This window comes from Anabrus simplex, chromosome 12, assembly GCF_040414725.1.
Source record: "Anabrus simplex isolate iqAnaSimp1 chromosome 12, ASM4041472v1, whole genome shotgun sequence".
NCBI lineage: Eukaryota > Metazoa > Arthropoda > Insecta > Orthoptera > Tettigoniidae > Anabrus > Anabrus simplex.
In genome coordinates, this window is record NC_090276.1 from 100715659 (window position 1) to 100730973 (window position 15315).

General features: G+C 38.6%; 1 protein-coding gene across 1 annotated transcript in view; it reads right to left on the reverse strand.

The window, feature by feature from the left end:
• Nucleotides 1–10066, reverse strand: part of LOC136884171 (cytoplasmic dynein 2 intermediate chain 1) — a 278007-nt gene extending 267941 nt beyond the window's left edge. The window contains exons 1-2 of the mRNA XM_067156209.2: nt 9981–10066; nt 9453–9894 (exon numbers count right to left, since the gene is read on the reverse strand). Coding sequence (XP_067012310.2) covers nt 9453–9894; nt 9981–9995 — 457 coding nt within the window. The 5' untranslated portion in view covers nt 9996–10066. The remainder of the gene's footprint in view (nt 1–9452; nt 9895–9980) is intronic.
• Between the last annotated feature and the right edge of the window lie 5249 nt (nt 10067–15315).

Here is a 15315-nt window from a genome sequence, read left to right on the forward strand (position 1 = left end):
ATAAGGTGTACTCTTGAAGATTGTTTTTAGGCTGAAGATGCCTTGCATTGAGGGCAAAACATGTCCCATTTAACTGATAGTATGTTTATGTAACCACTATAAATTGAAATTAATGTACTGAATAGGTGGATTAAAGATCGCCTTTATTGTTTTTGAATAAATTTTCAATACGGACCAAAAATGAGATTTATAACATGTAACTGGAGTGTGTATCGTAGAGATAGGATAGGATTGGTAGGATTGGTATTCATTCTGGTGAAAGAAGAATTTGCAAGCTACTAAAATGTTAAAGTTGAAAAACATGAAATTCTAGGTGTAAGGCTTATCTCTAAACATAATAGGCAACTTGATGTCTTTGGAGTGTACAGACCGAGAAAGGGTAGTGTTGACTGATTCGGAATTATTTGATAAGATAATGACCTATGTGGGAACGATATGGAAAGGAACGTGATTGTAGCGGGTGATCTCAATTTACCGAAAGTCAATTGGAAAGGTAATGCAAACGACAGGAAGTATGACCAATAAATGGCAAATAAGTTAACATGGAAAAGACAGCTGACTCAGAAACTGATGGAACCAACCAGAGGGAAGAATATTCTGGATTTGGTGCTGATAAAACTAGACGAGCTCTATAGAGAAGCCAAAGTAGTAGATGGTATTAGTGATCACGAAGCTGTTTTTGTCATAGTTAAAAATAAATGCGATAGAAAGGAAGGTCTTAAAAGTAGGACTTAGGCAGTACCATATGGCTAATAAAACAGGCATGAGGGAGGTTTTAATAAGTAACTATGACCGGTAGAAAATGGTAAATAAAAATGTAAACATAGTCTGGGATGGTTTTAAAGCAATTGTTGAGGAATGTGAAAACAAGTTTTTACCTTTAAAGGTGGTAAGGAATGGTAAAGACCCACTATATTATAACAGAGAAGTAAAGAAACTAAGAAGTGCAGATTAGAAGAAATAGTTAGAAATGGCTGTGGAAGTAAGGAGAAATTGAAGGAATCTACTAGGAAATTGAATCTAGCAAAGAAGTCAGCTAAGGATAACATGATGGCAAACATAATTGGCAGTCACACAAATTTTAGTGAAAAATGGAAGGGTATGTATAGATACTTTAAGGCAGAAACAGGTTCTAAGAAGGACATTCCAGGAATAATTAATGAACAAGGGGAGTGTGTATGCAAGGATCTTCCATCAGCAGTATGTTAAGAATGTTGGTTACAAGGATAATATCCAGATGGAGGAGGTGACTAACACTAACGAACTATTAAAATTTACCTATGATAACGACATTTACAAAAAGATACAAAAGTTGAAAACTAGAAAAAAATGGAAAAGATAAGATTTTGCGGGATATACTAAGTTAGCTAAGATAATGGAAAGGATACTGGAAAGTAGAATAAGGTTGAGAGTTGAGAATCAGATACAGGAAAATCAGTTTGGTTTCAGAAGTGGAAGGTCAACAATAGAGCCCATTTTCATTATGAGACAACTAATGGAAAAGCACTGGGAGTACGGGAATGATATGGTGATGACATTCATTGATATTGAAAAGGCATATGACAGTGTCCCTAGGATGAAAGTTTGGGACAGTCTGGTGCAAAAAGGAATTGGACAGGGATTAATAAAAATGATCATGGCACTGTATAAGGAATGTTGTAGTTGCGTGCAAACACAAGTTGGCAGGACACGATGGTTCAAAATAACTAGTGGGCTGAGACAGGGAAGTGTTCTGTCACCAATCCTGTTTACAATAGTAATGGATGACATCATGAGAACAGCAAAAGCAGCATATGGAGGAAGAGAAATGAACATGATGTTATTTGCAGATGATATTGTGATTTGGGGAGAAGACGACAGGAAGGTTCAAGAACAGTTGAATGTGGTGAATGGGAAGATCGAAGAATGTGGATTGAAAATAAGTGTAGAAAAGAGAAAAACTCTTGTTATGACTAGAGGGGAGAAAGAAGGGAAAGGTCAGATTAGACTTGCAGACAAGCCCCTGGAAGTAGTGGAAACGTTTAAATACCTGGGGAGTGAATTAATGGAGAATGCTCGACTGGATGCTGAGATTAGTAAAAGGATTCAAGCTAGAAGTTGTTTCTATCATAGTGTAAGAAACATGTTAAGGGACAAAGATGTGCCAATGGAAGCAAAGGATACTATGTACAAGATGTATTACGTACCCATAACAACTTACGGAGCAGAAACTTGGACAATGACAAAGAAGGATGAGAGTCGAATACAGGCAGCCGAAATGAAATTCTTGAGGAGTATGATACAGAAGAGTAGAAGAGACAAAATAAGGAATGAGAAAATCCGGGAAGAAATTGGAGTGGGAAAAATGAATGATAGAATAGAGAAGAGCCGACTAAGATGGTTTGGGCACATAAAGCGAATGAGCGACGAAAGAATGCCAAAAAATGTGATGGAAATGCAAATCCAAGGAAGGAGAGGTCGTGGACGACCACGATTGAGATGGAAGGATACCATCCAACGCAGCATTATAGAAAGAAACCTGGACTGGGACACAGTGTTGGAGGAGGAGTGGTGGAAAGACCGATGAAAGTGGAGAGGAACCATATTTGCCCCTACCCGGCTACAGCTGGATAAAGGGAAATGATGATGATGATGACTAAGTTAGCAGGACAAATACACCTTGTATCCTCACCCTCGATGGAGAGAAGATTGAATGTCAAATATCTGGGGAGTACAATATCAAATAATAATAATAATAATAATAATAATAATAATAATAATAATAATAATAATAATAATAATAATAATAATAATAATAATAATAATCGTATGACCTCAGCTACCGTTTGCAGACATTTCGATTTGATGCCATCTGGCTGTCTGCTCGTCAATTTCGACGTTCCGTTTTACTCTAGGTCCGCTAGATGGCAGACAGATTAAACCGGATCCCTCCTGGGCGTCTATGGCTGAGATTTAATTCATTTTGTCGGGTAAATACCAAATGTATCACCAGAGATCTTTTACATGCTGACATCGTACGACATGAGTGTCGAATGGACTTTTTTCCGCCCTTCAAAAATCCGACTACCTCTGCCGGGTTTGAACCCGCTATCTTGGGACCCGGAGGCCGACACTCTACCACGGATCCACAGAGGCAGCTTATATCAAATGATGAAAGTGCCAAAAACAATGTGTTCAACAGGGTACAAAAAGGATCCAACTTCTTCCATCAAGTACAGAACATAGTATGGGACAAGGGAGTTCCTCAGAGGGATGAACAGACCATGTATAACAATTAGCTCCTGCCCACCATGATGTATAGTCTGGAGAGTTGCATCATACATAAATGAGAAGTAAGTCAACTGCAAGCTGTTGAAATTAAGTTCCTTAGATCAGCTGTACAGAAAATAAGGAAGGACAGAATTAGGAATGATCAGATACGAAGAGACCTGCAGATCAGCCTGACCATGGAAGAAAGGCTGAGTGTTGCAATGCTGAAGTGGCTAGGACATGTTAAGCGAATGCGGGTGACTCGAACACCAAGGAAGTATTTTGAAAAGATCGTTCCTGGACAAAGACCAACTGGACATCCTAGAAAAAGGTGCTCAGATCAGATAAGAGAAGACCTAGAAAAGAGAGGAGAAACATGGGATGCCCTAGAGAGAGGACCGTAATAAATGGAGGCACATTGTTCTTAAACATCCTACCCGGCTCACTAGAAGGGATTCATGATGATGATGATACTAAAGACAATGGGTTGGGATATAGTACGATATTTGAAGTAATTATTTGATTATTGTTTGCATGAAGGAGCTATACCAAATGAATGGAGAGCTGCTACAGTAGTCCCTGTATATTAAGGAAAGGGTGATACACGTTAAGCTGAAAATTACAGGCCAGTCAGTTTGACATGCATGGCATGTAAAGCTTTGGGAAGGCATTCTTTCTGATTATATTAGACATGTTTGCAAAATTAATAACCAGTTCGATAGAAGTTAGTTCGGTTTTAGGAAAGTTTATTCCATTGAAGCTCAACTTGTAGGATTCCAGCAAGATATAGCAGATATCTTGGATTAAGGAGGTCAAATGGACTGTATCGCGATTGGCTATCTGAGTCATTTGATAGGGTGGATCATGGCAGACTACTGGCAAAAATGAGTGCAAATGGACTAGACAAAAGAGTGACTTAATGGGTGGCTATATTTCCAGAAAATAGAACTCAGAGAATTAGAGTAGGTGAAGCTTTATCTGACCCTGTAATAATTACGAGGGGAATTCCTCAAGGCAGTATTATCGAACCTTCATGTTTTCTTAGATACATGATGTGAGTAAAGAAGTGGAATCAGAGATAAGGCTTTTTGTGGATGATGTTATTCTGTGTAGAGTAATTAATAAGTTACAAGATTGTGAGAAACTGCAAAACGACTTCAATAATTTTGTGAGATGGACAGTAGGCAATGGTGTGATGATAAATGGGGTTAAAAGTCGACCTCAATAATGTTGTGAGATGGGCAACTGGCAATGGTATGATGATAAACGGGGTTAAAAGTTAGGTTGTGCCAGTTTCACAAATAGGAAAAGTCCTCTCAGTTTTACTTATTGTGTTGATGGAGTGAAAGTTCCTTTTGGGGATCATTGTAGGTACCTAGGTGTTAATAAAAGGGAAGATCTTCATTGGGGTAATCACATAAATGGGATTGTAAATAAAGGGTACAGATCTTTGCACATGGTTATGAGGGTATTTAGGGGTTGTAGTAAGTGTCACCTTCCCTATTCTCCACTTGAGTAATTCTTGTCAGGCGCATTCATGCTGTGGTGGTGGGCAGCCTCCACATCAGGAGGCCGATGTGAAAGGATGGCTAAGTTCAGACAGGGACCCAGCACCACGGGGTATAACGTGGAACCCATGGTTACGGGCAAGGACCTTAACGGACAATTTGGCAGAGAAGGAAACCCTCGGAATGGCAGAGATGGCGGATGAGGCAACCCATCCTCCCTGGGGATAATTAGAAGAGGACACCACTGCCTTGTGGAGAAGAGGGATCTTCAAAGGCTAAGGGAGCTAACAAGTCAACAGTTGAATATGAATATACTGCTAACAAACCTAAAACAAGCCTCGGATGGAAGAATAAATTAAATACTTGACATGACAGTTCTTCTCGTACCGTCCGAATTTATGATGGCCAAAAGCCTGATGCTGATCGGAGATACTGAAAGACACGAAACCATCCCAAGGATGAGCGATAGAAAATTGGTACACTCAATATCCTTACTCTCACCAACAAGTATGAAGAACTTGTGGATCTTATGGAGAGGTATAAGGTCAAGATATTGGGGTTGAGTGAGAAAAAATGGAAAGGATATGGGAAGAAGTCCTTGAGAAATGGATATGTGCTGTACTGGAGTGAGAACAATGAATCCAAAAATGGAGTTGGCTTCCTGCTTCATAAAGATATACAGTAGACATATGTCAAATATGTGAGTGAGTGGTAATACACATCATACTCTTTTGCAAGTACATGCACCACAGACATGATGTACCACAGAGGAGAAAGAGCAATCCCTTATCGAACTTGAGGAACAAATAACATAGGAGAACATCATCATTATGGGTGATCTGAATGTCCAAATTAGTAAAGAAAGATTAGGCTGTGAAAACATCATTGGCCCCCATGGCTATGGTAACAGAAACTCTGGAGGAGAGAAGCTGATTGATTTCTGTGTGCGAAACAACTTAACCATTCAGAACACATGGTATCAGAAGACAGAGAGCCATAAAATGAGATACAGCTGGGATGGAAAGCTGAAAACTATAATCGACTTCATCATCACTGATAGAAAAGCGGGTCAGTAAGTTTCAAGTCATACCCAGCGAGTGCCTAGATAGCGACCATCGGCTATTAATCGCTGACCTAGAAGATGTTCATGTGCCCAAAATTAAACAAAAGAAAATACCAAAGATCAAGACAGGGCTATTGGAGGACATGGAGAAGAAATGAAACTATGAAGGGAGGATAACAGCCAAATTATCCAAAACTGAGAAAGAGGGAGTAGAAGAAGAATGGTTCTTATTCAAAGAAACCCTTGTAAAAGAAGACACGGAAATCTGTGGAAAAACAAGTGCCACACCAAAGGAGAAGGAAACACCTTGGTGGAATGACCAAGTGAAGACAGCAGTAAAAAAACAGAAATATACTGAAAAGAAAATTAGACCTCGAAAAACAGAAAACAGATGATAGACGAAATGAATTAGAAATTGAATATCTAGCACAAGAATACCAGAAAAAGAAAGTAGCTGTAAAAAGACTGATCCAGAAAGAAAAGGAAAAGTGCTGGGACTGTCCAGGAAGTAGGAAACTACTACACAAAGTAGTATACAGTAAAAGAAATGAATATATAAACATCCTTGCACTGGAAACAGATGATGGTGGCTTAATATGAACAGAGGAAGGGAAGAAGTACTTCAACATGCTGTTAAATGGAGATGGGGACAATACCACCACAGATAAAGCCAAAAACAATAAATACCCATTAACAGGGCTTTAGGTAGAAACAGCACTAAAGAGTCCCCCAGACTTTGGTGATCTCAGCTCAGACATGATAAAGGCAGCTGGAATACCAGGCTTGAACTGGCTATATGGAGTGTTATCAGTCATTTGGGAAAGAAACAAAATCCCAGAAGATTGAAGTAAAGGAGTCATCATCCCACTGTTCAAAAAGGGCAACTGACGGAAATGTGGAAATTACAGAGGCACTGCGCTGTTTTGTCACACTCACTGAAGCTGCTGGAAAAGATCATGGAAATGAGACTTAGGAAGATAGCGGAACCTTTGCTTAAGGAAGAACAACACGAGTTCATGAAAGGTCAAAGTACTGTGGACCTTATCTTTGCAGTAAAAATGCTGACAGAAAAGTACTGGGAATACGAAAGAAATCTTGTGATTGCATTTGTGGACATTGAAAAAGCATATGATAGTGTTCCTCGAAACAAGATATGGGAATGTCTGGAGGACCTCAAGGTGCCAAAGTACTTAACTGACAAAGTCAAGATGCTATACCAGAAGTGCTACAGCTTGTGTCCAGATAGACAACGGACGACCAAATGGCTTGAAACAAAGAGAGAGGTCCAGCAAGGAAGTGCCCTATCACCACTCCTGTTCGTAATAGTAATGGTCAAGGTCATAAAATCTACCAAGAAAACGCTGGATAGAGATTGTAAGATCAGATGTGGAGGAGAGAGGACACAAATGGGAGGATGTACTGGTATTTGCTGATGATGTGCTTTTATGGGGAGAGACAGAATGTAAAAATACACTCAAAAAATTTGGACTGAATATGAGCCAAACAAAGACAGTGGAAATGACCATCAACAGGGAAAGAACAAGCTCAAATATATTTCTGGAAGGAGTGAAAATCGAATCAGCTTTCCACTTCAAGTACCTTGGAACCACAATCTCGAAAGACAACACTGTTAGGCAGGAAATACTCAGCAGGACACAGAAAGCATCAAACTTCTACAGTCAAGTCAGAAATCTTCTCTGGGACTGCAAAATACCACACAAAGTGAAAACAATCATGTACCACACTTACGAACAGTTTAGAGACATGTACCCTACTAAACAAAGACTTCAGCAGAATCCAAGCAACTGAAATGAGATTCATTAGAACCATAAACCAAACTACCAGAAAGGACAAGATCAGAAATTAAGTGAATAGGAAAGTAGCTGGTATCAACGTTCCTATTACCAGTGTCATAAAGAAATGCAGACTTCAGTGGTATGGGCATATAATGAGAATGAACAGGTAAAGACCTGCCAGAAAATATTTTGACCTTAATCTCATAGGAAGAAGACGTCAGGGAAGACCAAGAAAACGCTGCATAGAGATTGTAAGATCAGATGTGGAGGAGAGAGGACACAAATGTGAGGATGTACAGGAACAGAAGATGTATGAAGACAGGAGATGGCGAGCGCTTGTACACCACACCCGGGAAACTTGAGTTGGGAAATGCTGCTGCTGATGATGATGATGATGAAGTAAGGATGTAAAAGAGAGGACATATAAGTCTCTGGTAAGACCCCCAACTAGAGTATGGTAGCAAAGAGTGCAGAAGAGCTCTCACTTTTACCAACATGTGAGAACACTCATCTGAGATCCCAAGGTAGGCCTACCGACAAAATCAAAGCTGGTGATGTTCAATCAGTACTTGATTCTGATTTTAAACTATAGTATCAATCTTGCACCGTCACTAAGACTGCAGACATCGTTAGATCAGTTTATGTTATTAGATGTCCAGCCCTAGTGACAAGACTTTCACACCTGCAGAACGACTGTCGTTTGTTTGCACGCTCACGGCCTTCTCGGGAAGGATGTTATTAAGTGGTGCTCAGTGCTGCCAATCTCTGTACTTAGGAACTAATGAGTGAGTGGTGCTTCGATAGCTGCTGGTGGTGATTATTGTTTGTTCTTGCCGTGCAGACATTAGGACAGGACCTGGACAAGACCATTGGTCTGGAGTGGTTCTTGCTGTGCTCACGTTAGGACAGGACCTGGACAAGACCAGTGATGTAGGGACAATAAAAGGGGGTCTGGGAGCGTAAGCCTCCAATCTTAGAAGGCGCAAAGTGGCCCCACGCCTCTAGTTTCGTGTGGAAACAAGATTGGTCTGGACTGGTTTTTGCCGTGCGAATGGTTAGGATAGGACCTGGACAAAACCATTGGTCTGGAGTGGTTCTTGCCAAGCGGGCGTTAGGATAGGATCTGGACAAGACCTGTGATATAGGGACAAACACTTTTCTAGTGATGGGGTTGGTAACAGATTATGATTAACATTATTGACGAGAATGAGATTACATGCCACTTTACGTTGGCCAATAGGAATGCAAGTAGCTACTTCAGAAATGAAAATGGCATGTAATACTCTTCATTAGGTTATAAAAGTAAATGTAGTTCTTGGAGCGGGATGGTGGGTTCCTGGACATTGCAATGAACACATCTCTCCTTTGAGATGCATTCCAAGTAAGATTTCATTAATTTCCACTTATAACATTAAAAATATCTGGTCACTAGGGCTGGAATTTTACCTTTATGTTCACTTGGAGAGGCATGTGCAGGAAAATGGATGGTGGGAAAACCCACTGGATTGACATAATAAAGATGGACCTCGCAGATCAGGGAAGGTGGTGGAAATTATTGTTTTAAAAGGAAGTACAAGACACTAGAGGACATTATGAATGTATCTCGATAAGACAACAGTGGAAGAGGCTCATCAACAGTACCTAAGAAACTGGAATTCTAAAACTGATGATAATTATGAATAATCATCATCATCATCATCATCCTAAACCATCTCCAGTTTCCCGGGTGTGGTATATGAGCCTCCTCCAGCTTGTGCTGTCCTTGTACCATTTTTCCTCCACCAACTTGACCCATAATAAAAATTATTATAATAGAGTTAAGACACCCAAACTTACATCTCGTTGTGCCAGAACGATATGACAACTGGCTCCGAAGAGGTGCTCCTTCTGGTGCCTTAGATGTTCTTGTTCTAGACTGACTCGATGCGACTTTGGGTTTAGAAACAGTGCGCAATTCTGTACTTGAACGATTCTTAGCCAATAATTCTCTTACTTTTCCTTTATCGTTAGCAATATCTTTATTAATTGCTCTCATCTTTTCGGTATCAATTCGTTGCTTTGAGGGTAACTTTTCTTTCGAAAGATTTGAAACATTTTTTTGCTTATCATCCTTGGATTTCCTCTCCTTACTCCGAGATAAAGAATCGTCTCTACCTTTGACTGGTTCTGCCTTCGGCCTAGAACTTCTTGATTTGTCTTTATCATCTTTCCGTGTTGTAGAGGGTTTATTTTCTCTGCTGGATTCTCTTTTAATGCTAGTTGTCTTCTTGACAGTACCCTAGAAAAACAAATATCATACATTTTACGAAATTACAACTAAGAAAAACAATCTATTAAGATGAATTGTCAGGTTGTGAAACTTACTCTGTCCGAAGGCATAACTGTGAATTAATAAATGAAACAAAATCTAAAACTATGCTACCGTGCTTTGAGACATATTTACAAATACAACTATTTCTTAACATATAAATAAACAACAAACCTGTAGTATACAAATACATGTTAACCAACATGTCCCTAAAAATACAAGGAAGAGATAATATGTAAACTTTTTCCCGAGGAGTTATTTTTATAATTCAGAATGCCTCAAATATTATTAAATCCTCTCTTAATACAATAACATTCATAAAGTAGTATTCATTGAAATATATTTTCTATAAGTACAATCATTTATGAAAGAGCAACATTGGTATGCTTGGAAAATAAATGAAGCGATATATTGCAAAGAGATTGCAAACGAGGTCATGATACTCGTGACGACACCTTGCCATGACACAAGACAAAACTACAATATCTGTCCTTAACCACCGAGCACAGAATAACATAGAGATGGCAATGTGTCCTCTAAGTTGAAGTCAGTGGACACAAGCGGCCGCCATGTTGTTTGTGCCAAAACATTGGAGACTAGTTAGTGTAAGTAAGTGAACAGTACGCCACGTGTGAAGTAAATAAAGGAAGTTGTGTTATGATTTTAAAGTGCCGACTTGTGTAGCGTATGGATGTGCAAACAGAGCTTCAAAGAAAATACCAGGGATAACTTCTCACAGGTAAGCAATATGTTTTTGCGAATATTCAGTGCCGAATTGTTTTCCACTTGCACATGCAGTATAGGTTAAGAAGCCCCTTTATCATTTACAGTTTTCCTAAAGATAATGAACGACGGAAGAAATCGATAAGAGTTATACGATGGGAAAATTGGTACCCCGCACCTTTCAGCACCATATGTTCAGCTCACTTTACTGAACGTGATTTTGATCGTACTTCATTGTGTGTCGTAAGGCTGAGGGAATGGGCTGTGCTGAAAGGCATAAGTCTATAATGATAATGTATGTAGTGTATGTATGTATACATTACAAAATATTCCTTGAGAAGAATTAATCAATTTCATCAAGTGTACTAATGTAAAAACATTTCTCTATTTTTTTATATGATTTACTTGGCTCAACAATTCTATAATAATTAGGCCTATTTACCTCATATTTACTGGTCTTCCAGGATATCTTTATTATTGACCGTGTATTATTTTATTTATAAGCCTAAAGACTGTGTATATTTTTATTGTATATGAAATTTTGAGTGGATTTGTACTGTATATGGTATCTATATAAATATTCATGGTCCATAACCTGTCTTATTCTTTCTCTAAAACAGGTCTTTATGAAAATTTTCCATTATTCTGAGCCGCACCTTGCAAATCGGCAATTCGTTTGAGCTAAATATAATCTGATATAATAACAGGCTATTTGAGCTCGTATTTCCGACCTTTAAACTACCAGTACTGCGATTAAAACAGTGTTCTGGGCTATCCCGTGCTTATCATTACGACTAAGGTACTTTTCTACTGTGTTAGAAACGTTAACCAATGAAATAATGTTAGAGAAATCTTTTAAAATGACTGACTCGGATAGGAATTAATTCGTTTGAGCTAAATATAATCTGATATAATAACAGGCTATTTGAGCTCGCATTTCCGACTTTTAAACTACCGGTACTGCGATTAAAACAGTGTTCTGGGCTGTCCCGTGCTTATCATTACGACTAAGGTACTTTTCTACTGCGTTAGATACGTTAACCAATGAAATAATGTTACAGAAATCTTTTAACATGACCGACTCGGATAGGAATTAACTAGCACGGCTGGTAATGCCAACATGGCGATGCGCGCAAAACTCGCCTTCAGCGAGCCAATGCATTGCGGTAGGCATTGCCATCTCTATGTTCTTCTGTGCTCGTTGACCTTAACTGACATATCGAAACTGTCCATAATGGCGGCAGCTGGAGTGAGAGCATGCGTTTGTTTTGATTTGTGTATGCCGTGTTGTTACCAAATATTTACGGAAATTTGAATATTATTAATCGTACATTATATTTATTTTTAGTCTTAAGAAGGTTATAGATCCTCTTTCAGTGCCGTAATAAGTTGTTTGTTTTTAGAGAGCTGATTTATTCTAACAATATCGCTGGTGATTAGGTTCATGTTGATTCTCGTGTTCTTCTCTGAAAGTATTTTCTGCAATATATTTATAGTTTAATGTGCTGTGTGCCTGGATGTAAGTAAACACTTCAGTGTTCCCGTTTCCAGAAGACCTAGTATTACGGCAAAATTGGGTTAAGAGCATTCGTAAGGAAAACTTCGATCCGAATCATAGGACTAATAATGTAGTGTACATTTATCATTTTTGAAATCAAATGTATTGTCAGGGAAGACATTATTTACCCATAGAAGGTGGTGACCTCATTCGAGTGCCGCGCAAACTTCCGAAGTCGAAACTAATGATGCTTATACTAGCATTTGCCCTATCAGTCAACGTACCATACTACAGAGAAAATTAAATCAGTCCCAGAAAAATCCGGAAAATCATGACCAAGATTTATTACTTAGAGAATAATTTAATCTTAAACAGTGGTGCAAGAATGATGTAATTAATTTTCAACGTTTTACAATGAACATGCGTAAACTAAACCTAACCCCATTTCCCTTGAGTGAACGTGAGGATTGTGTTCTCTATATAAAATACAATTATGCCATCAATTCTGGTGAGTTTTAAGCTGACGAGTGTTTTAGATGGTCATGTGTATCATTCAAATATCGCTTGTACATACTCAACAATACAGGTGGATTTTGGGGGTTTGAAATTTTATTGGAGAAATTTGTTTGCGTGTTTTACATAATGGGGTGTGGTTAATGGTAGTGATACATAGTATTTCATGTAAGGTTAATAATGTTCTTTGTTGACATCTATATATCTTATTTGCTGACCGGAGATTCATATGTGAAATATTTTTATACTCTGTGTCTGTTTCAACCTGACGTTGATACAATTATTTTCCCCCCTGAAATTACATTTAGACTTACAATACGCGATAACGCTACTTTTGGTGTTTAATTATTCATATTTTGAGGTAGTGAGTTGCATTTCATGACGTTTGACTTGTGATATGTTCTTTAGGTGACTCGAAAGAAACATGCATAACCTTCCCCTCAACCTCTCATATCGCACACCGATGTCCGCCATGTTTCTTCTGGATTACGGTCTGATGTAATTGTAGTTGGTCTTGCATGACATGTGTAAGAAAATCGATTTATGTTTTATGACAACGGCGTTATCAAATGCAGTAGAGGCAGTACAGACAATACGCGACACTCAGCACGATATCGAGGGATAGCTATTAGAGCTCTCTCTAGCGGGTAGACCTGAGAACTACTGATTCTGTCATAAGAGCACGTGTATTTGTGTGTGAAGTTTTTTGTGTTATTTATGCGTTTTCAGTGAGTTGACATAATTAAATAGTAGCGTGTGTCATTACTTGATATCTCCTCTCAACATGTGGAGAAAGGCATGTGCTGTATTTGACTGTAGTAACTATTAATTAGAGAAGAATGCGCGGTCTTTCTTCCCCCCCCCCCTTGTGACAAGAAAATGTAAGCAATATTGTGTTTGCATATATATTCTTCCAGTGACAAAGATATTTTTATAGTACTTCATAATCTTCTGACCTGCTCGGCCCATATTTTAACTGGCTTAAAATATAATACGCATTTTTATTGTATAGTGCAGCAGTTAACCTTCAATACCGATGTGTTGTTGTAGGTGTGATCTGTGGGTTATGAAGTGTCACAGAAGTGATTTGGATAAGGTGTACAAGAAAGAAGGGACGTTACGCTTACCGAATTATAAGATCTGTTCAGATCATTTCCAGGCCAGCGACTTTAGAAATCCTCGACTATACAGCCCAGGGCACGTTACATTTTTACTCTAATTGTACGTAAATATTCCTCAAAGCATCACTATCGACAACATTTTCATACTTTTCCTTCTTTTATCCCTCTTCTCAGATTAAAGCCGGGATTTTATAGATTTTCATTCTGTTAGTAGGCTTCATGTTAAGAGGAAAATTGTCCAGCTTTTAAATGTTAATTCATTGCATAATGTGTGTAAGGAATGTGCCGATATTTTTATTGGCAAGTGTCTTAATGTGATGATACAATGTTTTAAATGAGAAAAAAGACAAATCTAACCGTAAAAGTCCAGGGAGGAATGCTAAAGAAAAACAGTAATGCATAAATGAAAGATCAAGCCATTTCATAGCAGTCCATTTCACATCTTGTTTATATGTCTAATTTCAGTCTTTAAATAATAACTTTTTAAATAATTCTTCATTCATTTATCCAGAATTGCTTTAGCAACTTCGAAGTTAATATCTCAATAAAACTTTCTTTCTAGACGTAATTTATTTATCCATTTTCGTATATGCATTTCCATTGATATTTGAATTTAGCTCGACTTTTCAGGTCAAGTCACTAGGAGCGCCACCGTCGAATTGTCTCCCATTTTAAGAAAGCTAAATCCGTAAGTGTCGCCTATTGTCTCTACTGTAGTTGGCGTTATGAATATGAATTGCGTCAATAACTCGACATCTTGCTGTAATGATGTAAAACATATGCATTCTAGCTCCAACTTCGGGATATCTTGGTTTTTCAGTCGAGCAATGTTGGAATTCACATTTTCATTGCCTCCTGTGATATTAAGAATAGAATTACCGGTGTGGGGGTTAGGAATCTACCATGAATCCCAAGGCTAGTCCCTTTGACAGTTTATTTATTTATTTATTTATTTATTTATTTATTTATTTATTTATTTATTTATTTATTTTATTAACAGTATTCATTTGATGGCCTTTAGTGACGCGAGTGTCGAGGACATGTTGAGCTCGCCTGGTGGAGGTCTTTCCATTTGCCACTTGTGGGCGACCTGTGGGGTGATGAGGTAGGAAAAAGGTGAAAGCTGTTGTCGGCACATATTCTGCTCCTTTTGATTGAAACCAACGGTCTGCACAAGGCTTAAGCTCTCCCACGGATAAATCACCGTCGACGACCCCAATCCATACGAACACTGCAGAGAGGTGTGGAATTGAATCCAGGTTTTTGGCACACGTTCTAGTGTACCATTCTGTTCATTCATTAATAAGTCATATTTAACGCAGAAATAATATTGCGCAACATGACGCCAACTGTAAGGGCGTGATGCCATATAGAACGCAGGAACTCAGGAGGTGATTCCCTAGGCAGGGTGTGATTATGTACAAGTGGAACAGAATATAACTGAGAGAAGGAAAGAGAGATAAGAATTTGTTTTGGGAAGCACCATACCACCCTAACAATATTTTTAAGCGGGAGTAGTCAGGTTCACCACATCAC